Source organism: Trachemys scripta, chromosome 1 (assembly GCF_013100865.1).
Source record: "Trachemys scripta elegans isolate TJP31775 chromosome 1, CAS_Tse_1.0, whole genome shotgun sequence".
Taxonomy (NCBI): Eukaryota; Metazoa; Chordata; order Testudines; family Emydidae; genus Trachemys; species Trachemys scripta.
In genome coordinates, this window is record NC_048298.1 from 223,428,313 (window position 1) to 223,453,652 (window position 25,340).

Below are 25,340 nucleotides of genomic sequence, written 5' to 3' on the forward strand. Positions count from 1 at the left end.
GGGCCCGTGCTGGGGCCTGCGGGAACGGGCCGCGCCTCCCCGGAGCCCTTCTCCCGCCCCCAACCCAGCTTACCTCGTGCTGCCGGCTGGCCTGCCCCTGCTGGTTAGTCTCAGACTTCCCGCGAATCTCTGATTCGCGGGAAGCAGGGGAGGGGGCGGGGCGTGCAGGGCTGGGGAGGAGGGGGAAGTGGGCGGGGTGAACAGCTGCAGCGCGGGGCCCTCTTGGCGCGGGGCCCAATTCAGCCGAATCGGCTGAATCGGCCTAAAGCCGGCCCTGGTACTATTTGACCTGCCCCTCTCCACAGTTTAAAGACAGAGCTGATTAGGCTCCATAGATAGTCTTTTGTTTTGTTAAGTGACCACTAGAGCTGAAATCACTGATAATCAGGTCTAAGTGCTTAGTCCTGCTGTGGGACAGTGTTTCTGTGGAAGAGACGGCCCAGCCTGCACTAGCAACGGGGTTCCCCCACTGAGAGCAGGGCTGGCTCCAGCATTTTTGCCGCCCCAAGCAGCCAAAAAATAAAAATAAAAAAAGCTGCAATCGGCGGCACTTCAATGGCAGCTCTACCGCCGCCGCTTCATTCTTTGGTGGCAATTGGGTGGCAGGTCCTTCCCTCTGAGAGGGATTGAAGGACCCGCCGCCGAAGAGCCGGATGTGCCGCCCTTTTCAGTTGGCCGCCCCAAGCACCTGCTTGCTGCGCTGGTGCCTGGAGCCAGCCCTGATTGAGAGCTCAGCTGAAATCACTGAGAGCTGGGTGGAACCTCAAGAGACCAACTCGCAGAGGTCACAGTGGCAGGTGATGGTGCAGGGCCATTGGCAACAGAATGATGGAGTGAACGGTGGCACAACAAACAACAGTGGCCAGAGAGAACAGTGAGCAGCTGGAGGAACGAGCAAGGTGCCTCCACCTGGGAGGTAAGCTTATGTGAAAGCATCTCTGAACTCTGAGTCTCCACTGACCAAGGACAACACCGGTGAGTGTTAATGAGGCTGTTAAGAATGCTGGAGACACAACACAGTTCATGCAAACAAACATGGCTGTGGCATCATACTTTCTATTTAAGCAAGAGATACCACACATTACAAACTGGAGGACAATGTTAAGTGCGTTGTCACTGTTCATCCTGAACTTGAACACTGGTTCCGAACAAGACCAGCAAATGCTCACTATCTTTCTAATTTCTGCAAGAAACTCAACTGACTGGCTAGAAACATGTGGTGCAACAGTGAAAGACTAACCCTTGACAAAGTGAAGAACTCTCTCACCACATTCAAAAAATTTGCATACATGGCTGATGAATGCACCAATGCAAATGGGAATCAAGTATTAAGTCATTGTGTATGTTATTTTGATGTCAGTAGTAGGCCAGTAGATGCATTTCTAGATGTTCAAGTTATAGAAGACACACCGGCTGCATCTGTGACAACCCACATCTTAGAGTTAAATACTGTCAATTGGACCCCAAACAGATGGCTGCTTGTGCATTTGATGGAGCTGCAAACTTCTCTGGAAGACATGGTGGAGTACAAGCGTTGCTCAGAGAAAAGTGTAACCCTAACCTCTCCTATACACACACTGCAGAGGCCATCTACTCCAATTAGCGCTAGTACAAGCTGCAGACTCTTCAAAAATCATTTAAAAAGCTATACATTTAATGTCTTCATTATATTCTTTTTTCAGCAAAAGTCCAAAAAGACTGAATATCTTGGAAAATATAGAAGATACACTGGGACTGAAGTTCAAGTTAGTCCAATCTGGGAAAACCCTCTGGCTTTCTCATGAGCGATCCTTGGCTGTGGTCTTAAAATTACTCCAGCCATTATTACTGGCTTTGGAAAGTATCTACCAAGATAGGATGGATCTAAGTAGTGAGGCTGGTGGATTACTTTTGCTACTACGTTCAGAGAAGACTATTGCCATTCTCTCTCTTGTAAGACTACTGTTGAAATCACTTGGGTCATTAAACAATGCCATCCAGGCATCTGCTACAAGAGTAGTAGATCTTTGTCCAGCAATCAGGGCCGGCTCTAGGCACCAGCAAACGAAGCACGTGCTTGGGACAGCAGAATTCCAGGGGCGGCATTCCAGGTAGTTGGGGCGGCACAATTCCAGGGGAAGCATTCCAAGTTTTTTGTTTATTTTTATTTTATTTTTTTTGCTTGGGGCGGCAAAAAACCTAGAGCCAGCCCTGCCAGCAATAGAAGCTACATTTGGCTCAATCAGAGAGCTATCCATTGAAAAAGTACTGGAAGAATCAAAGACTTCAGTCCAGAAGTTGACTAATGAAGGCATTTATATTGAATCCTTAAGTGAAAAGGACAAGAAGTGTTTGTTAAGACAACTGAAAAAGTACACAGACTTGATTCTTAAAAATCTACAACAGTGACTTGTAGGTTCTATTTAACCTCTACGTAGCTTTTACAGATCCTTGTCCTATAAAACACCAACAGTTGAGTGGAGTGAGGCACTACAGCAATGGGGCTGCTATGTGCTCAGAACAGAATAGAGAATTTGAACACAGAGTGGAATATTATACAATGACTGAATGAAGATTTGACTTCAACTTCTTTTTTATCATCACTAGTGGTTTGACCCGATCTTTGTGCTATGTTTCCTGGGATGAAAGAAGTAGGAATTCATCTCTTGCTACTCCCAGTCACAACAGCTACAGTTGAGCATTCTTTTTCATCATTGAATAGAACTTTGTGTTCTGAAAGAAGTCGCCTTCTGCCTGATCATGTGAATGAACTAATAGCATAGCAATTGAAGGAATAGAAGTACTGGACACACGAGAAGCCACCAAAGATGAATGCATTGCACTCAAGAAGTTCATTAACAGAGTTGTGCAAAATTATAACAAGAAAGATGTAGATGTAGTGCTTCATTGAAGGCTTGAGTAGCCAACTTCAATTTGTGTGATGATTTTAAAACATGAGTTAAATCTAATAAAATGGTCATGAAACATTTTTCAGTTTTTACTATGGTGTCATACAGCCTCACCCTCACAGTCTCACCCCTCATCGGCCCTGACCCCTCTTACCCCCCCCCATCAATTCAAACACCCCCCTAATTTCAATTCCTGGGGAAAACACTGCCTCCTACTATGACAATTTCAGAGTAAATGCTTTACTGTCAGATTTTTCCCCTTTGTTACTTGCCTAGGAAAAGAATTATAGAACCATTGGATTAGAAGGGACCACAAGGGTCATGTAGTCTAACCCCTGCTAAGATGCAGGATTTGTTGTTTCTAAACCATCCAAGACAGATGGCCATCCAGCCTCCTTTTGAACCCCCCCCCCCCCCCCCCCCCCAGTGAAGGAGCTTCCACAACTTCCCAAGGCAGTCTGTCCCATTGTCCTACTGTTCTTACAGTTAGGAAGTTTTTCCTGAAATTAAATGTAAATCTGCTATGCTGTAGTTTGAACCCCTTGCCTCTTATCCTGCCCTCTGTGGCAAGAGAGAACAACTTTTTCCATCTTTTTTTTTTTTTTTTTTTTTAATGGAAGCCTTTCAAGTACTTGAAGACTGCCATCATGTCCGTCCCCCCATTGCCTTTTTTCCAGCCTAAACATACCCAGTTCCTTCAGCCTTTGCTCATGTGGCTTGCACATCCCTTTGATCATCTTTGTTGCTCACCTCTGGATCCTTTCCAGTTTTTCTACATCCTTTCTATACAGTGGTGACCAAAATTGGACAGTATTCCAGCCAAGGTCTAACTAGCACCAAGTAGAGTGGTACTGTCACTTCCCGTAACTTGCATGCTAGGCCTCTGTTAATGCAACCCAAAATTGCATTTGTGGTTGTTGTTTTTTTGTTTTGTTTTGTTTGCAACAGCATCACATTGTTGACTCAGCACAGCAGGGGACGGGGTCGGGGCTGCTGCACAGCAGGGTCTGGGGTTGGGTCTGCCACCCAGCCCCACACAGCGGGGGTCGGGGTTAGGGTCGGGGCTGCTGCCAGGCCCCACACAACGGGTCCAGAATCTGTCTGTGTCTGGGTTGCGGTGTCGGGTCTGCTGCATGGCAGTGTCTGGGGTCACGGCTGCTGCCCGGCCCCACACAGCAAGGGTCAGGGCTGCCACACAGTCTGCATGGCAGGGGTCAGAGCTGCCACATGGCCCCACACAGCAGGGGTCAGGGTCAGGGTTGACAGCAGGGTCAAGTTGGAGCTGCTGCCTGGCCCTGCACAATGGGGTCCAGGGTCCCTGCCACCCGGCCCCACCACTGGGGCTCCACTCCTTGCCCCGGTCTGTGGAGGAGTCTCTGGGCTGGGACACTGGACATAGCAGTGTGGGTGGGGAGAGTTGGGGGCTGTGCTGTGGTTCTCAACCTGCAGCCCAGTCATGCAGCCCACAATAGTTAATAGGCTGAGAACCACTGCACCAGACTATGGAGGGATTTTTAGCTTCATTCTATGCTGTCCTGTATCTTGTGTAATCTTTATCCCTTTGAAACATTAGTGAAAACAAGATGGTTAGCATTTTACACCCACTTTCCTCCCTTTGCACAAGGGTAAACCACTAAACAAGGTTCAAGGCAGGATGGATGAATCTAACCTTTTCTTCTGAAATATAAGCCTTCAGATATTAAATTGGCCACTAGAGGGACCCCGGTCTTCACCATACTGTATTAGAAATACTAGTTAAAATATGCAGTGTACTTGATGCTTTAAAACATTTTTTTTTCCTGTACCTTACAAAGGTGGGTTTATATCACTTCCCCCATTTTACTGATGGAAAAACTGAGGCTAAGCAAAATGACTGTGGTTTTGTTTTTGTTTTTTGTTAAGAGATTCAGGACTAAGTGTTCTGATTCATCCTGAGCTCTATGTAACTGTAGATTCAGGGTGGGATTTTCTGAAATATTCAGGGTTGCCCTAGCTCTGCTCCCACTGAAGTTAATGTAAGCTCTGTTCAGTGGGAGCAGAATTAAGCCAATGCTGAGAACTTTTGAAAATCCCATCCTTGAGAAAAACAGATGTACTCTTAAATTTAAGTTTTGCTCTAGAGAGCAAAGGCCAAATTGAAAGTAACTTTCTCATTGTTTGGTTGTATATCTTTAAAGCTAACACACCCATTAATGATCTTTTTTTGCATATGATTTTTAAATGAGGGGGTGTTTATATATCTATTCTATAAGAATAGAATTTGTTCTAAAGGTTCACTAATCATTAGAATTCATTCATGTTCCAGAACAATTTTATGGTAGCCAGCATTTCACAATGTAATACCTGCTTGGGGTGTTGTCAGAGTTCATTTGAGACTATTTTACTACTTTTCTACTGATTGGTGTTTCATGAGGTTAGCATTGGCTGAATTGCATTAGCTGACCTTCGAGTGAATAAATGAATGTCTTTTGCCAGCCTAGGTTTTATTGTTCTGTGCTACAAATGTTTATGTATCTTAAAAGCAGGTTTTTTAACAATTTGATTACGCATGTGTACAAATTACTGCTTAATAAGCTGTATATATAAATCTGTTATTCGCTTCTGTTATGGGCGTTTATAACTTGTGGGGTTTATTGTCCATTCAGGGATCATTGATAAACCTTTCAAGGTCTCCCTCTCTGTGTCAGAGGAGAGTCTGTATTTTAAAAGCTGAGGAAATTCTATGCTAAAATTATAGACATGCACTAGGTTTTTCAAGGGACTCTAAATTTAGTAAAACATTTAGGAAATAAGATGGTAGTCATATCCTGTGGTTCTACATAGCCAGCACCACTAGCTTAAAACAAGCTGTGGAAGAGCATATGAAAAGGGAATGAGTGGGAATGGGAGAGCCAGTAGAAGATAAAAAGAAGGAAAGATTTTTGGTTTAAAGGTTTTTCTATCTTCTCATCCTTTTCTCAGGTTCAGGTCTAGATCATCCATTCAGAAAGAAAAATCCAAATACAAGACTGAGAACATGGCACATGTAGATATGATTGGATGTGTGTAACAAAATGAGTGATTGCAGTGGCTATCAGACTGTAAAGCGCTGGCTGGTGGTGCCCAGAATTAAATATTGTGAGACCCCCCAGCTGTAACAAGCCTGACCCTGGGGGTACGGAGACAGTCTGCAGGAACTTGTGTGAAGAAAGGCCCAGAGCGGACACAGGGCATGGCTGACCCTATGGCAGTCAGAGTGGGAGCAGTTTCCCCCTTCAGAGGCCTTGGTCCTCAGTGACCGAATTGAAGGCTTTTTTAACTGCGGTTTCCAAGGGGTTGGTGGGGACAGGGGAGGTGGTTGTGGTGTTTTCCCAAACTAATGCTGGGTTTCTTTTCCCTTTTTAATACAAGGGGTGTGGTGGGGTTTTTTGTTTTGTTTTGTTTTGTTGTTCTTCAGACTCAGTGCTTGCAAGTATTGCTTCATAGAGGTGCCCAGGGGAGGTGTTAAGTTTTCCCAGCTTACTGGATGAGGTCTTGAACCAGCCCTGTGTTGTAATGCCAAGAGGAATCCTTATATATTGAACCTGGACCTTGTTGCTGCTGACTTCCCCTGGCAGAAGGGTTACATGAACAAATGGCTAACCTGTGTCATTTAGGCACAGCCCTACATTGGTGATGGCATGGGGCCACCCTTCCTCAGGGGGAACACAGAATGGATTGTGCATTTGGGCTTGTCTTCACTGCAAAGTTAATTCAAATGTTGCCCATAACTTGAGTCCTGTCCACACACTAAAGCCCTTAACTCAAGTGTGGTGGTGCTTTTTACTTGAGTTGGCCGGCTCATCAGTTTGCTAACACCACCACTCAGCAATGTGGATGCAGGCTAGCTCCACTTGAATGTTGATAGTCTTCCATTGCTTTCCCACAATTCCCCCAGTGTGCCCAGAAAGGACAGACAGGCTCTCTCCCACAGTACAGTGGGATAGAATTCATAGCGTGGCTCAGCATACCGCAGCACAAAGAACCACAAGACCCAGAAGGTTTAGGGTGTGTCTTCATAGCAGAAGTAGCAAGAATGATCACTGAAGTGTTACCCCAGCTCGACTTCCCTCCACATACAAAAATCTCCAGTTTGAGTTAAGTGGTGCTTTAAGCTCAAATGAGCTGGCCCACCAGGGTACGTCTATAATATGGCCCAGATCAACAGGCTCTCAGGGCTCATGCTACTGCACTAAAAATACCTATGTGGACATTGTGGCTTGGGCTCTGAAGCCTAGAGAGGGAGGTGGGCTTCAGGGCCTGAGTTCCAGCCTAAGCACTGTCTACACAGCTATTTTTAGTGTGGTAGCACAAGCCCAAATCTGTTGACCCAGGCTTCGGTGCTCGCTGCTGAGGGCTGCCACTGGCTGCGCAGACATACTCTCAGAGGGAGGGGTGCAGTAACTCGAGTGATGCTGGAGCTAGGAATGCAGTCAGGATTGCTTGAGTTACAGCAACTCATCAGAAGCTAAATCCAATCACTCTGTGTAGCTCCCGGGTTGTTCTGAAGTGCGGCGGTTCCTACTGAAGCTAGACTAGCTTGAGTGCAGTAACTCAAGTGTACTAACTCAAGCTAACCGGTGCAGCGAAGACAAGCCCTTAATGCCACACACGAGTGAGGGCTTGTCTAGGTGAACATTTAGTTCATGGGAAACGGGGATATGAATCTGTCCTGCGCTAGCCTGCCACACACTGTCCATGTGGACCCTGATGATACACCCTAATAGACTCATAGACTTTAAGGTCAGAAGGGACCATTATGATCATCTAGTCTGACCTCCCGCATGATGCAGGCCACAAAGCCGTCCCAACCCCTTTCCCTTTTAGTTTGTTAGTGCATGTTAATCTACTCCAATTCCAAAGCAAGGCAGATCAAAAAGTGCACTAACAAACTGCTAGTGCGCATCAGCTGGGTCCACATGGACAGTTAGGGTATGTCTACACTGGAATTAAAAACCCATGACTGGCCCATGCCAGCTGACTTGGTTTTTGGGGCTCAGGCTACAGGGCTGTATAATTGCAGTGTAGTCATTTGGGCTTGGGCTGGAGCCCAGGATCTAGGACCCTGCAAGGTGGGAGTATCCCAGAGCTCAGGCTGCCGCCCAAGCCAGAATGTCTACACTGCAATTATACAGCCCCGTAGCCTGAGCCCCACAAGCCTGAGCCAGCTGGCCTGGGCCAACCATGGGTGTCTAGTAGTGCCTGGCAGGCTAGATTCACACCCCCGCTTGTAACAAACTAAATGTTTATATAGACAAGCCCTGAAAACAGCAACAGTATGGACAGCAGCTCAAGTGTTATTTCGCAGTACGGCTGCTTTCACTCAAGCTATGCTTACTCAAGAGAAATAATTCAAGTGTCAATAACTCAAGTTAACTCTGCCATGAAGACATTCCCTTTGTATGTATTGGGCAGGTCAATACAGAGTCAGAACTGCCTTTAAAAAATAACATGATTAAAACATGTAATGCCCATTATGCCTTTAGATACACTGACCATTCTTTATTCTGGTTACTGGGTATTATACCCTCTTTTTTGAAGACAAAATTGGGACATTATAGAGAAATATTGTAAATTCTCTCTGATATTAGAAGCTTATTTTCTTTTTTAAAAAATCTATTGCAATTCCTACTCATTGTGGCAGTCACTCAAAGCTGTTTAAAACAGATTACTTTCCCTCACTTCATACAAACTTTACAGAATTGCTGCTTCACTAGAAGTTTAAAAGAAAGTATTACGTTTGTTCTTTTTTCCAGGCCTGAGTTGCAGTGATGAATGATTTAATGGGAATTGTTTGTTAATGAATGTTTAGAGTTTCAGTGGAACTGTGTTGAGCTGAAAGGGAGACAGACCCCTTAATCTTCTTCTGGAAACCAGTGAACAACAGAAATCATTTTAGTTAGGTCTCTAATGAAAGGCCTACTGTTCACTGATTAGTCCCACATGTGTTTATGAATGTTACCACTGTGCAAACAGCAGCAGGAGGTACACTTTAGGGAAGTTTAGTATATTGAGCTTCTCAGCAGCAGAGATACATAATAAGGTTTTTCTGGCTTGGCTTCTCTGGTACTATACTGGTTAAGCTGTCCTTCAGTGCGGAAGTGCCCTGCCTTCCATGCTGCACAGCAGTGCGCATGAGCAGATAGCGGAGATATGACGACTGCCCTCCAGGCAACAGCTAAAACTGATGGTAAATGCTGTGCTGTCGCAGAGGTGGTTTCACTGACGAACATGAAATGACTTAAAATCAACTCTGAAGCTGAGCTCACAGACAAATGCATTGACTGCCTTCTATTCTAAACTACCAAAGTGCAGCGTGACAACACCAGGTACTGTACTTCTTACTTTCTGTGATCTACTGTAGCAAAATTTGTTTGGAAATGTACAGGAAAATATTAATGGTCATTCCAAACGTTTGTTGTTTCCCTCAGTATAAAATAAGTTGATAAAGCTTTTGAAAAATGTTTCTTGTTACAGCGATGACTACCATGCACAAATATTTCTTGCCCATGATAGTGCTGTAAAAAGTGGGAGCAATCAGTTGTATTTTGCATACGGTACATTTTGCATACCAGTTGATTTGGAATTATGAGATGTTTTACTTTGTATGCACTCAGTCTACAATTAAGAACATTTTAACAAATTCAGTGGCACAAAATCAAATCAAATTATCAAATAAGAGAATTCCATGAGTAATGTTGAACTGTGTACTACAGGCTGGAGTCATCCTTAAGAAAAGGATTATTGTGTCTAAAAATACCTATAGGTTTTGCCTAGGGCTGTGCTATTTTGTTTGAAGCTAGATGCTTCTGAATATTTTGCTATCAAAATATTCAGAAGTTTTAGAGGCACTGTCAGTATAAATCTTGTATAGTTAATAAAATATAAAAGGCCTCTTATTTACAACACCTTCAATTGTTAAAACTGGGGTGAGATCCAATTTCATTTTCATCAGCTTTACTATTTTTTTGTATTTGAATTTAATACAATTTGGATAATAAAAAGTGACTAGTCTGTTTAAGAGCAGTTGTGGGATAGTGATTTGAGCTCATGGGAGTTAGAGGTTAGAGCAGCCCTGAGGTCTCCATACTTGCATAAGGATGCAGCAGCCCCAGCGCCGCTGTTTAGGTAGCCAGGAATTACCAGAGTACAAAGGCACTCTGATCATACTCTACTCTCCTTAATCTGGGGTGGGGGGGAAGAGACTTGGAGAGTGTGAAGATAAATTAATTTAGTTCACTTTCGTCACAATATTGTCTTTTATTTCATAAGCACCTCCACAGAAAAGTCCACCCTGTCCCATATTCTGAGTAAATGTGAGGAGGGTAAATCCAAAGGTCTGACTTTATGGGCCAATCCAGACCTAAATAGCAGCTAAACGCACAGTAACTGCACCTAACTTTCAAAGCTGCTGAGTACTTGCAACTTCCTTTAACTTTGGTGGGTATTAAAGTTGCTTAGTACAGTGACACTCAGGGTACATCTACACTACAGGGGGGAGTCGATTTAAGATACGCAAATTCAGCTACGTGAATAGCGTAGCTGAATTCGACATATTGCCGCCGACTTACCCCGCTGTGAGGACGGCGGCAAAATCGACTTCTGCGGCTTTCTGTCGACGGCGCTTACTCCCACCTCCGCTGGTGGAGTAAGAGCGTCGATTCGGGGATCGATTGTCGCGTCCCAACGGGACACGATAAATTGATCCCCGAGAGGTCGATTTCTACCCGCCGATTCAGGCAGGTAGTGTAGACCTAGCCTCAGACTAAGGCTCAGGAAACCGCAAGTAGCTCTTTAATGTGTCTCCTGCAGCTCTTTGCAGCACATGATATTAAAACACTGTGTGATTTAATTATTAATCAATCAGGATGCTTTTACTATATTATTAAATAGTTGTACTGAGGTCTGAGTATCATTGGCTTAGTACCTCTGCCAGTAAGGTCATAAATGTGTGGCTAGAGGAGGGATCTGAAGGCAGCAAGAAATTTTCACTCATCTTAATATGGTTCATTATATACTAATGCCCACACCTAAATCTGGGTCTCTACAGACTAACTGGGGCAATACATGCAGCTAGGTACTTGTTAACAAAATAATTGCTTTCAGTATTTTTAGTCAACTTTGGGGAAGTTACTGTGAGGTTTTTGTGTGTATTGGTACCACATCCATTCTAAAACCCTAGTTGTAAAAACTGCACTTCTTGTTCTAAGGTAGTGGTGGGCAACCTGCGGCCCACAGGCCACATGAGGCCCATCAGGGTAATCCGCTGGTGGGGCACCAGACAGTTTGTTTACATTTGCATGGCCGCCCGCAACTCTCAGTGGCCGTGGTTCACCGTTCCCGGCCAATGGGAGCTGCGGGATGCCCGTAAATCAAGATCATTAGGCTGCTATTTTAATTCTTTGTAACTACAGTATCCTGTTCTAAATGTGTATAAACCATGCCAACTGTATAGGAGAGCTTAGAGGAAATGTGTGAAAGTAAAATACCCAGATCATAGCTATGGAGAAACAATCTCCAGAGAATGCACCCAGAGGGAAAAGGTGTAAACAACTGAAAAGGTGCAAAAAACAGTACCAATCAGGAAAACGTACATCTCAGAACTTAAGATAAAGAGCCTGAGAGAAGCAAATTGTCAGCATCACTCAGACAATATCAGCTGACAATCTGTAATAGTGGATGACTAGAAATTCTAACAATTAAGCATATCTTTAGGAAGACTAAAACAAAATATATTGTAAAACGAGCTACCAGACTATTATTGTGCTTTAAGAAGATCTCTTACCGTTCCTTAACTTAGAAAGGGTAGACTTTGTTAATATAATCTTGTAGTACAGTGAAAGAGAATTATTACCCAGTCAATGGGGAAACTGTCCTAAGCTAAAGAGAGGGAGGCAATGGGCTTCTGTCTGAAAATTGCAGGGGAGACAGATAAATCAACTGTCATTTTAATCTCCATCACAAGTTAATATGATGGTGTTGGTGCAATGCCATGGGAGCTAATGATTCCAGTTGCCATTCTTGTGGCATCTGGTTACTTCTGTGGACTTGTATAACTCAGTGAAATGTGTATGTTACATAAGGCCTGGTTCAAATGGCAGTCTTTCCATTGGCTTCAAAAGGCCCTGAATAAGGCCCATATACTAGGATAATATAATTTGTTTCTCCCTTCACTTTCCTCTCGTTATACTTGTCTATTTGTCCTTTCTTAGCTTCTCAGAGCATGGATCATGCCATCTTCTCTGTTTAGAAGGCAACTGGAACACTGTGGATATTACTGGAAGTAATTAATGATAATATCAGTGTATCATGACCTGTTCTTAAAGGTCTATTCCTTTTTGTTGTCATTGTTTTTTTTATTCTGGGCCTGATCCAAAGCTCACTGAAGTGAATAAGCACTACCATTGATTTCAGTGGGGTTTGGATCAGGCTCTTTAATCATTTACATGATTCCATTTTTTTATTTTAATGTGGTTTGTTTTATCTTACAGAATCCTGAAATACCAACCTCTGTGTCATGGTGGAAATCATGTGGCACCTGACAGGCTACTGGTAAGAAAAAAAAAATCACTAGAACAAATGACTGTTTCTTCCTATATATGAGTAAAAGCTCATTAGAGTTGAATAGCGACATAATAAAGTCTACATCAGCATCATAAATATAAAAGTAGTGTGAATATAAAAATATAATAAAATATAACAATAATGTGACTTGTTGGTGTGGTGGTATTTTTATCCTGTTTCTTCTTAATCTTTTCAAATTACCAATGGCAGAAGCTGCCCCAAAAACCCCCCAAAACCCCCCAAATCCCCAAAAGAAACCAATTCCACTTAAATGTACATGTCATGTGTAAACGTCTCAAGTTCAATTTTTCTGGGAAGTTTAGAAACCATCAAAAAAAGCAGTTTAAAATTATGGGACTGGATTTCCCTCTGTTACACCTGTTTAAGGTCAATACATTGGTTGCACTTGTTCTCTGCATGATTTTGAGAATTCTAGGAAAAAACATTTGTTTATTGTAAAGACACTCCCGCCCCTCTATGGTGGGTAAAAGAGCCAGATTGGCGTAAAGGAGCCCTAAATAATAATACCTAGCTCTTACATAGGGCTTTTTATCAGTGGCTCTCAAAGCACTTTACAAAGGACATATAAGTACCATTATTCCCATTTTACAGTTGGGGAAAGTGATGCCCCGATTCTACCTGTTGGAGCTTGCTCCCATAGAAGCACTGTCAATTACAGCTGTGAGTCTGCTCTTTGAGATCCCCTTGCATAGTGGAAGAAGTGGGCCAGAGTGCACAACACTGTGGACATTCTGGACAATGCAGTGGTCCAGCGGGCAGCCCTGGGAGACTGCTGTAACTTAGAGAGACCTACAGGGCCCCTATCTCTCCCTGGGCTGTGAGTTTTGTGCTGTGCCTCTAAAGGTATGTCTACACTTTGAGCTGGAGTTCAGATTCCCAGCTTGAGGAGACATACCCACACTAGCTCTGATGTAGCTGGTGCATTAAAAGAGAATGTAGCCATGGCAGTGCGAGTAGTGGAAGGGGCCAGGTGCCCCGAATACCTGCCTAGGTCTCTGATGGGCACACACTTTGGGCAGCTAGCCACTCTCATGACAGCAGCTACATTCTATTTTTTCGTGTGCTGTCTCCATCAGAGCTAGCATAGGTTTGTCTCCTCTAGCTGGGAATCACACCTACAGCTCAAAGCGTAGACATACCCTTAAAGGCTTAGCGCAGAATTTCATCCACTAGATATCTTGTTGTCTCACAGACCTTCTCTGGAGTATTACCCTAGCAGAAGCTTCTTCATTGGTAATGCTAAAGAAGATTTGATTGACTGGGATTCATCTTCCAAATTAGATGGGTAAAATGATTTACAATATAATACTGCACAAAACTTTTTGGAGTTACGTGACAAGCAGAGCTATGGGTTTCAATATTCCAAGGTAAAATAGTTTTCCTCTCTTTGTCACTTCTTAACTACCAAGTGAAGGCCTATAATTTATCCATGCGTTAAGCTATGGCCAAGAAGTAGTTGCTGCAGAAAGTAATAGCTGGCTGATCTTTTAATGTTTTCTTCCTTATTTAGATCTTTGTCATTTGAAGAGCTACATGTGTTTCTTGAATTAAAACCCTTTCATATTCTGTGAAATATCTTTCCAAATCCCAGTCAGCCACTACACACAAGTTATTTCCTCATTCCATAAGTATTTTCGACTTTTTGCATAAGCTGTAGGAGCTTTGAACTTCAGTCTGTATGTGTAATGAAGGCAGATAGCCAGACTCCAGCGTTGCTTCAGGGATTGATGCAATACTTTTCAGTACATTTCAGATAAACAGAAAATGGGAGTGAAGTATGTAGGAGGTATAGCCTGTTCTTTCATGATCAAGTTAATGGGCACTAGACAGCCTGACAATTTCGAACCTATTTAATTGATGTGTGTCTTCAATATGTAGTATCTGATTGTGTGTGAGACAGACACTGGATTTTAATGAAACTCCATATCCAAATCCTTATTCTGAAAGATTTGAATTTTGCGACTTGACTTATGGAACTTTAATGAAACTCCAAATTCAAACACCCCAAACTAAAGTAATATTCACACACATATCTATATCTGGATATAAGCTGGTCTAATGTAGACCTTGTAATTTCTGTGCTAAGGCGGGCTTTCCTGGAGTTTTGAATTGATCTAGCATGGATCCTTACAAGCAGGTAATCTGTAAAATCTATATAATTTAGTTAAGTCATTTATCATGATATGTTCAAGAAGGATACTGTGTCATCTTGTAATACATTTTTGTAATGTGCATATTGGTGGTGTAGGTATTACTGTCCAGTCATTCTTTTCAATGCAGCATTTATTATCATTCAATAATACTAGACACATTGTTAACTCTGGAATAGAAAGAAGTAAGGCAAAATGTCATGGTTATTGTGCAAAGTAAAATCAGACAAATTATTACAGTAGTTCAGTAATTTAAATATTCATGAGGAAAAGGTGGGTAAACGTTGCAGGAAAATTTTATTAGACTAAATAGAAAAATAACCATAATAATTGGCAACATTTTGATTAGTTAGCTCTTGAATTGTCCTTATGATACGAGGGTGATAATTGAAAACTTGTCCCGTGTATTTTAGGTTAGTCCATTAAAAATGTATCATCCACAACTTTAATTCTTTGTAATATGGAATGTTGGATCAACACTTAACAATTATTTTTCTTGGCCAAATATTAAAACTTTAAACTTGTAAACTGTAGCAGGTTCAGGAACCCATAGAAACTCTATGTTTGACATCCATAAAGCTGATTGAAATACAAAATGTTTTAATTTTTTCAGCATAGTGGCACATTATATATTCATATAGAGGGACAAATTTATACTTAATCAGATCTGTATTCTTCCCCTCACTTATTTACTTCTAGCTAAAGATTTATAGAACTGTTTGTTTGCCCAGAATGCAAAATTTGCATGACGATGCCATAACACCAATTTGGAAACAAAGGGGCATTTTGGCTATGTTAATATTTGTGCTTATTTCTCACAGAAATCCCCAGCTAATAATAGATATGTGGCTTGCTCACAGACTAGCCCTGCTAAACTTTTATTGCTTCCTATAGTATGTTCCTGCTGTCTTCTTCCTTGGAGATATTCATTATATGGCTATGAAAGAAATGAAGGAACAAAATTATTGCTCTCTTGTTGACAAACGGAACCAGATTGGCTGTCTTTATCTAATCCTAGGTGTTGAAAACAGTGGAAATCTCTGTTGGTTCACACTATTCAAGCATTAAATAGAAAGTGATGGGAATAAGTGAGTTGCTTTGTAGTGTAGAATAGGTAACGGGGTCATTTTTCAGTTTGAATTTCACTGAAAGCTCCTATATAATACAATGTATTTTTTTTTAATTTGTTTTGTCAGTTCTTCATAAAACTTTTCACACTTTGTTCCTTCCAGGGTTAGAATTATCTGATTTAACCTGCCATTTCCTATTGGATGTATTTAAAAATAAAAATAGCCAAATTATATTGATTAGGCCCTTTTTTTTTTTTTTTTTTTTACCTTCTCAGGACCTCTCTGACCATCCTGCTAGTTTTATGTCTGTTTCTAAGGCCACCTGGATCACATGCTTCAGTCAGTTACAAGCCCAACATTGTACTGATACTGGCCGATGATCTTGGTATTGGAGATGTAGGCTGCTATGGAAATGATACTATAAGGTAAAGGATTTAAGCATAGTAATCAAAGTTGTTAATTTACTTTTTTATTGTAAGAATGTCAGAGTCTGTTCAATTCCTCCTCTGCTGAGACGCTTGCTGGCAGGAGGACGGGATTCCCTGCTGGAGTCACCATCAGTAGGTTAAAGGTACTAACTGGACCATTTCTCTTCCAGCGCTATAAAAGCCTCACAATGACATACTCTGTTAGCAATGGCTATGTTTATTGTCAGTTATTTATCAATAACAATTCTTTTGTGTTCTTTTGGACCTGATTTTTAGAAATGCTAAGCAGCAATCACCGCCAGCCGAAGTCAGTGGGTGTGGTTGGTGAGCTGATTGCATTTGTATAAGTTTAGGCAATTTTTTTTTTCTGACTCTCAGGCCTGTTCTACACTACGAGTTTAGGTCGACTTTAGTAGCGTTAAATCGAATTAAGCCTGGACACGTTCACACGACGAAGCCCTTTCTTTCAACTTAAAGGGCCTTTAAACCGGTTTCTTTACTCCACCTCCGATGACTGGATTAGCGATAAAATCGGCCTTAGCAGGTCAGAATTGGGGTAGTGTGGACGGAATTCGACGTTATTGGCCTCCGGGAGCTATCCCACAGTGCTTCATTGTGACCGCTCTGGACAGCACTCTCAACTCAGATGCACTGACCAGGTAGACAGGAAAAGCCCCGCGAACGTTTGAATTTCATTTCCTGTTTGCCCAGCGTGGAGAGCACAGGTGACCACACAGAGCTCATCAGCACAGGTAACCGTGATGGAGTCCCAGGATCGCAAAAGAGCTCCATCATGGACCGAACGGGAGGTACGGGATCTGCTCGCCATATAGGGAGATGAATCAGTGCTAGCTGAACTCCGTAGCAGTAAACAAAATGGCAAAATATTAGAAAAGCTCTCCAAGGCCATAAAGGACAAAGGCCATAACAGAGACGCACAGCAGTGCCGCATGAAAATTAAGGAGCTAAGGCAAGCCTACCACAAAGCCAGAGAGGCAAACGGAAGGTCCGGAGCAGAGCCGCAAACATGCCGCTTCTATGCGGAGCTGCATGCCATGCTAGGGGGTGCAGCCACCACTACCCCAAACGTGTGCTATGACTCCTTCACTGGAGAAACACACAGGGAAGTACGTTCGGGGTACGAGGAAGATGAGGATGAAGATAATGTAGATAGCTCACAGCAGCAAGGAAGCGGAGAAACTGGTTTCCCCAACAGCCAGGATATGTTTATCACCCTGGACCTGGAGCCAGTAACCCCCGAACTCACCAAGGCATGCTCCCAGACTCTGAGGGCACACAGGGGACCTCTGGTGAGTGTACCTTTGTAAATATTACACATGGTTTAAAAGCAAGCGTGTTTAATGATTAATGATTAATTTGCCCTGGCAATCGCGGCCAGTACATCTACTGGAAAAGTCTGTTAACGTGTATGGGGATGGAGCGGAAATCCCCCAGGGACATCTCCAGAAAGCTCTCCTTGATGTACTCCCAAAGCCTTTGCAAAAGGTTTCTGGGGAGGGCTGCCTTATCCCGTCCGCCATGGTAGGACACTTTACCACACCAGGCCAGTAGCACGTAGTCTGGAATCATTGCATAACAAAGCATGGCAGCGTATGGTCCCGGTGTTTGCTGGCATGCAGACAACATCCATTCCTTATCGCTCTTTGTTATCCTCAGGAGAGTGATATCATTCACGGTCACCTGGTTGAAATGGGGCGATTTTATTAAGGGGACGTTCAGAGGTGCCCCTTCCTGCTCTGCTGAACAGAAATGTTCCCCGCTGTTAGCCACGTGGTGGGGGGGAGGGGTGAAGTGATCATCCCCGAGAATTGGGTGTGGGGGGGTTGTGCTGCATGTTAACCCGGAAACCGCAGCCCCTCATTTTACACTGCAAACCCATTTTAAATGGCCAACCCAAGGGGTGCTTGGTATGGGAAATGAGGGCGCTACTGTTTGAAACCATTCCCACATGTTAAGAAGGTTAAAGCCAAAAGACTGTGGCTTACCATGGCTGCCTGCAAGCCGAAATCTGTTGCCTGGCACTGCGTGAGTGATCTCTCACACCAAACCGGCAGGCCCTCAATATAAGAGGAAAAATGCAACCTTGTAACGAAAGCACATGTGCTGTGTAATGTGAACAGCAAAATTTAACGTGAAAGAGTGTACCCATTGTTCTCTAAAATGTGTCTTTTTTAACCACCTCTCCCTTCTCCTCCACCAGCTGCAAATGTTTCTCCTTCACAGAGGCTAGTGAAGATTAGAAGGAGAAAATGGCGGACTTGGGATGATATGTTCACGGACCTCCAGATGTCCTCCCATGCTGAAAGAGCACAGCAGAATGCGTGGAGGCAGTCAATGTCAGACTACAGAAAAGCACAGTATGAACGAGAGGAGAGGTGGCGGGCTGAATCGCGGGATGAACAGAGAAAGTGGCAGGCTGAAGATGATAGGTGGCGTCAGCTTGCAGACAGAAGGCAAGAGTTGATGCTCTGGCTGCTGGAGCATCAAACTGATATGCTCCAGCATATGGTTGAGCTGCAGGAAAGGCAGCAGGAGCAGAGACCGCCGCTACAGCTCCTGTGTAACCAACAGCCCTCCTCCCCAAGTTCCATAGCCTCCTCACCCAGACACCCAAGAACACGGTGGGAGGGCCTCCGGCCACCCAGTCACTCCACCCCAGATGATTGCCCGAGCATCAGAAGGCTGGCCTTCAATAAGAGTTAAAGTTTTAAACTGCAGTGTGTCCTTTTCCATCCCTCCTCCCCCACCCATCCCGGACTACCTTGGCAATTATCCCCCTAGTTGTGTGATCAATTAATAAAGAATGCATGAATGTGAAGTAACAATGACTTTATTGCCTCTGCAAGTGGTGCTCAAAGGGGGGATGGGAGGGGGGAGTGGTTGGTTTACAGGGAAGTAGAGTGAACCAGGTGGGGGGGGGCGGAGAGTTCATCAAGGAGAAACAAACAGAAGTTTCACACCATAGCGTGGCCAGTCACAAAACTCGTTTTCAAAGCTTCTCTGATGCGCACCGCGCCCTTCTGTGCTCTTCTAACCACCCTGGTGTCTGGCTGCGCGTAATCAGTGGCCAGGCGATTTGCCTCAACCTCCCACCCTGCCATAAATGTCTCCCCCTTACTCTCACAGATATTGTGGAGCGCACAGCAAGCAGCAATAACAATGGGGATATTCTTTTCGCTGAGGTCTGAGCGAGTCAATAAGCTGCGCCAGCGCGCTTTTAAACGTCCAAATGTACATTCCACCACCATTCGGCACTTGCTCAGCCTGTAGTTGAACAGGTATTGACTACTGTCCAGGCTGCCTGTATACGGCTTCATGAGCCATGGCATTAAGGGGTAGGCTGGGTCCCCAAGGATCATGATAGGCATTTCAACATCCCCAACGGTTATTTTCTGGTCCGGGAAGAAAGTCCCTTCCTCCAGCTTTCGAAACAGACCAGAGTGCCTGAAGACGCGAGCATCATGTACCTTTCTCGACCATCCCACATTGATGTTGGTGAAACGTCCCTTGTGATCCACCAGGGCTTGCAGCAGCATTGAAAAGTACCCCTTGCGGTTTACGTACTCTGTGGCTTGGTGCTCCGGTGCCAAGATAGGGATATGGGTTCCGTCTATCGCCCCACCACAGTTTGGGAATCCCATTGCAGCAAAGCCATCCACTATGGCCTGCACATTTCCCAGAGTCACTACCCTTGATATCACCAGGTCTTTGATTGCCCTGGCAACTTGGATCACAGCAGCCCCCACAGTAGATTTACCCACTCCAAATTGATTCCCGACTGACCGGTAGCTGTCTGGCATTGCAAGCTTCCACAGAGCTATCCCCACTCGCTTCTCAACTGTGAGGGCTGCTCTCATCCTGGTATTCTGGCAATTCGGGCAGGGGAAAGCAAGTCACAAAGTTCCATGAAAGTGCCCTTACGCATGCGAAAGTTTCGCAGCCACTGGGAATCGTCCCACACCTGCAGCACAATGCGGTCCTACCAGTCTGTGCTTGTTTCCCGGGCCTAGAATCGGCGTTCCATGGATGAACCTGCCCCAGTAACACCATGATTTGCACATTGCTGGGGCCTATGCCTTGTGAGAGGTCTATGTCCATGTCAATTTCCTCATCACTCTCGTCACCGCGCTGCAATCGCCTCCTCGGCTGGTCCTGGTTTTGCTTTGGCATGTCCTGGCTCTGCATATACTCCAGGACAATGCGCGTGGTGTTCATAGTGCTCATAATTGCCGCGGTGATCTGTGCGGGCTCCATGATCCCAGTGCTATGGCGCCTGGTCTGGAAAAAAGGCGCAAAACTAGTATCTAACAGACGGAGGGAGGGAGGGAGAGAGGGGCGAGTGACGATATGGCGTACAGGTACAGCGAATTAAAATCAACAAAGGTGGCTGTGCATCAGGGAGAAACACAAACAACTGTCACACAGAATGCCCCCCCCCCCAAAGATTGAACTCAAAACCCTGGGTTTAGCAGGCCGTTGATTTCACGGAGGGAGGGGGAAGCAAATGAACACAGAACAAATCTATGTTTTACATCTTAAGCTGGCAGACGACGGTGCAGCATGACTGATAGCCCTCGGCATCTTCTGGGTGCTTGGCCGAAAATACTGGGCGCTTGGCAGAAAATAGCATACTACGACTGATAGCCATCATCGTCGAGACAGTTCGATAGGACTGAGCATGTCTGCCCAGGTGCCCATGATTGACAGCCACTGCAGTATGATGATGACGGATACCAATCATAATATACCATCTTCTACCAAAAGGCAAGGGGCTGCTGCTGTGTGCAATGCAGCCCCATGTCTGCCAGCCCCACGTCTGCCAGCACCCAGATCGCCGATGAAGGCTACCAGTCATACTGCACCGTCTACTGCCAAAAGGCAATTAGCTGGTGCTGTGTAGCAATGCAGTACCACGTCTGCCGGCACCCAGAGGACATATAGTGACGGTGAGCTGAGCTGAGCGGGCTCCATGCTTGGCATGGTATGTTGTCTGCACAGGTAACCCAGGTAAAAAGGCGCGAATCAATTGTCTGCCGTCTGACAGAGGGGGAGGTGCCTGATGACATGTACCCAGAACCCCCCGCGACACTATTTTGCATCATTCAGGCATTGGGATCTCAATCCAGAATTCCAATGGGCGGCGGAGACTGCGGGAACTGTGGGATAGCTACCCACAGTGCAACGCTCTGGAAGTCGACGCTAGCCTCGGTACTGTGGACGCGGTCCGCCGACTTAATGCACTTAGAGCATTTTATGTGGGGACACACACAATCGGCTGTATACAACCGATTTCTATAAAACCGGCTTCTATAAATTCGACCTAATTTCATAGTGTAGACATACCCTCAGATAAAAAAAATAATGAAACATGAAAATAAAATAAAGAAAGGGAGAAATAAATGTTCCTTATGCTCTAAAGGCAGCCTACTTCAGTTGAGAATGTTTAAGGAGTTAATTAATGTTAACAAAATGGAAGGCAATTTTGATATACAGTGAGGTATTTATTTTTTTTTCATCCCATTTCTGTAGGCTTTATATGTGGTTGTTTAAGCGGAGAACCAATCCTGAAGCCCTCACTTGGGCAAAACTCGCATTGACTTCAATGAGAATTTTGCACGAGTGAGGACAATCTGCCTTTTGTGATGAGTTCTGCATAAAGAGTGATGGTATGATAGTGCCAGGTATCTTTCTACCATAAGAGTAGGACAAAATAATTATTTTTTGAAAAAAAAAAAATCCATATAACCTTCAGCCTTTCACCATGTATTACATTGTCACCTGCTATTTCCATTAACCAGCAGGCTTCTGTCAATTCCTGAGTAAGGCTGTGTTCCTGCGAGTAGCCGCACAGGGATGGGCCCCTGCAGCCAGAGAGCCCCAGTGGCCTCCATGTGGCTGTGCACCAGCAAGAGGATACACTGCGTGGAACTGCGTGTAGGGATGGGGTCTAAGCTTGGGAATTATTCACTTTAAAAATGTCCAAACAATTGTAATGACCAGACTAAGAGACAGAGAAATAAAAAATCCATTATCCTAATTATGGCAGAAGAAATAGCCAACGGCTAACTTTAATAGAGAGCTCGGGAAATGCTTATTAGGTTTTCTATTTAAAAAAAAAAAAAGAAAAAATACAGTACACAACATTGCTAATCATTATTAGCTGACAGACCACTGTAATGAAATTTGGTTGTGTTGGTTTTGTTTTTAGGACCCCTAATATTGACCGTCTGGCAAGGGAAGGAGTGAAACTTACTCAGCACATTGCTGCGGCTCCACTTTGCACCCCAAGCAGAGCTGCTTTCCTGACTGGCAGATACCCCATCAGATCAGGTTTGGACCCATTTCATGGTACAGTGCCATCTTAGCAAGAGATCTTAGCTTTTAAACATTTAGGCCAAAGGGACCATTATGATCATCTAGTCTGACCTCCTGCACATTGCAGACCACAGAACCTTGCCCACCCGCTCCTGTAATAGACCCCTAACCTCTGGCTGAGTTACTGAAATCCGCAAATCATGATTTAAAGACTTCAGGTTACAGAGAATCCACCATTTACTCCAGTTTAAACCTGCAAGTGACCTGTGCCTCATGTTGCAAAGGAAGGCGAAAACCCACCAGGGTCTCTGCTAATCTGATCCAGGAGAAAATTCCTTCCCAACCCCAAATATCAGTTAGACCCTGAGCATTTTGGCAAGACGCATCAGCCAGACACCTGAGACAGAATTTTCTATAGTAATTCAGAGCCATCCTCGTCTAGTATCCCATCACCAGCGGCTGGGGATATTTGCTTATTTTATGTTATAATTATTGCAACATGGATCCATTCATCCCTGCCTCTGCACAGCACATAAAAGAGCACTGATGGTAGCTATCATGAAAGGAGGCTAAGAAGTGCAAACAGATGGGAGCAGTAGTCATCATGTCCCCCACTGAATTGCCACCAGAAGCCTCTCCACATGGGCAATGCACTTTTGAAGGTCCATAGATATTTAACAGATGTGGCTGGCCCATATGAAAGTCAGTGGGGTAAAAAATAAACAGTCATTCCTGGCAGCAGCTTCCCCTCAAACTAGTATATTTTGTGGCACAAAAGATCATGGAATAATGCTGCTCTGTAATAGTGATGCCAATAGTAATGTTTTGCTATAAAGTTACTAAATCTCAACAATTTATAGCACAGTGCTCAAATGGCAAAAGGTTTTTTAAACCCAGTTTACTTTAGTCCTAAATCCTAAACAGAAATACCTGTGATAGTAATGTAATGGCAAGTAAGTGCATGTAGGCAATATACTCAGACTAGTTTCATTCCCTCTGGTCAAAAAACAGGAATGACAGACATGCAAGACAAATTTCAGTAACTTATAATTCTGTAACTGTTATAGTTCACCCTAACCACACAATAGTAATCAATTTGACAGAAGCATTATTTTCTCTCCTGATGATACAAGTTCCAGGGATGAAAGACAAATAGTTATGCAAGCTTCTAGATTGCAATTCCCTAGTCATTGCACTATAGCAAATTATTGCAGTGTGTATCCCAGGAAGTTTGAAGTTAATATGCTGCCCCACTTCCACCCTTAACCTCCCATTGAGATCAGTGGGAATTGTGCACACATATCTACAGTCTAGTCTGTGTTCCTATATCTCAGTGCAGAACCCGTAAAGTCTGGATGATATTGTAATATATAATAGCCCTTATATTAGTGACCCATTTCAGTCTTCCAGAAACTTGACATTTGACTTATGTTTGATCATCTCCATGCCCTATGTGTTTACAGCTTTCCTCTTTTTCGCACCATCAAACATTCACTCAGATCCACAACTTTGGTTTCTAAAATCTGTAAAAAGATGTTTTTTCTATGTTTTCCAAGTCCTGCTGCAAATAATGATTAAAAGGTAGAAGGAAAACATCACACACATCTGTGTGAGGTTCAAATGAGAAATTGGTAATATAAAAGCAAGAGATTTACATCTCCCCATTCTCACCCAGAGACTAATTTATTTTTACTGGGGCTTAACCAGACAGCATAGGCTAGATTCTTAGCTGGTGTAAATCAGCACCACACTATATGTCACAGCTAACCTGGTGGCTGAACTTTGTGACTTTGTCCTCACCCACTACTATTTCACATTTGGGGACAATATATACCTTCAAGTCAGCGGCACTGCTATGGGTACCCGCACGGCCCCACAATATGCCAACATTTTTATGGCTGACTTAGAACAACGCTTCCTCAGCTCTCGTCCCCTAGTGCCCCTCCTCTACTTACGCTACATTGATGACATCTTCATCATCTGGACCCATGGAAAAGAAGCCCTTGAGGAATTTCACCATGATTTCAATAATTGCCATCCCACCATCAACCTCAGCCTAGATCAATCCACACAAGCGGTCCATTTCCTGGACACTACTGTGCTAATAAGCGATGGTCACATAAATACCACCCTATACCGGAAACCTACTGACGGCTACACTTACCTACATGCTCCAGCTTCCATCCAGGACACACCACACGTTCCATTGTCTACAGCCAAGCTCTAAGATATAACTGCATTTGCTCCAATCCCTCAGATAGAGACAAGCACCTATAAGATCTCTATCAAGCATTCTTAAAACTACAGTACCCACCTGCTGAAGTGAAAAAACAGATTGACAGAGCCAGACGAGTACCCAGAAGTCACCTCCTACAAGACAGGCCCAACAAAGAAAATAACAGAACACCACTAGCTGTCACCTTCAGCCCCCAACTAAAACCTCTCCAGCGCATCATCAGAGATCTACAACCTATCCTGAAAAATGATCCTTTACTCTCACAGATCTTGGGAGACAGACCTGTCCTCGCTTACAGACAACCCCCCAACCGAAAGCAAATACTCACCAGCAACCACACATCACTGAACAAAACCACTGACCCAGGAACCTATCCTTGTAACAAAGCCCAATGCCAACTCTGTCCACATATCTATTCAAGTGACATCATCATAGGACCTAATCACATCAGCCATACCATCAGGGGCTCGTTCACCTGCACATCTACCAATGTGATATATGCCATCATGTGCCAGCAATGCCCCTCTGCCATGTATCTTGGCCAAACCGGACAGTCTCTACACAAAAGAATTAATGGACACAAATCTGACATCAGGAATCATAATACTCAAAAACCAGTGGGAGAACAC

The 25,340-nt window shown here is 44.0% G+C and overlaps 1 protein-coding gene across 4 annotated transcripts in view; it reads left to right on the forward strand.

Moving 5' to 3' along the window:
- Window positions 1–8,912: 8,912 nt before the first annotated feature.
- Window positions 8,913–25,340, forward strand: part of LOC117870341 (arylsulfatase D-like) — a 76,873-nt gene continuing 60,445 nt past the window's right edge. The window contains exons 1-5 of one of the 4 annotated variants that reach the window (XM_034757482.1): window positions 8,959–9,235; window positions 12,119–12,173; window positions 12,398–12,458; window positions 15,987–16,136; window positions 22,369–22,490. In XM_034757482.1, coding sequence (XP_034613373.1) covers window positions 12,424–12,458; window positions 15,987–16,136; window positions 22,369–22,490 — 307 coding nt within the window. In that variant the 5' untranslated portion in view covers window positions 8,959–9,235; window positions 12,119–12,173; window positions 12,398–12,423. Of the gene's footprint in view, window positions 9,236–12,118; window positions 12,174–12,397; window positions 12,459–15,986; window positions 16,137–22,368; window positions 22,491–25,340 lie in introns of all 4 variants that reach the window. The other 3 variants (XM_034757492.1, XM_034757480.1, XM_034757499.1) reach the window with 3 other exon arrangements.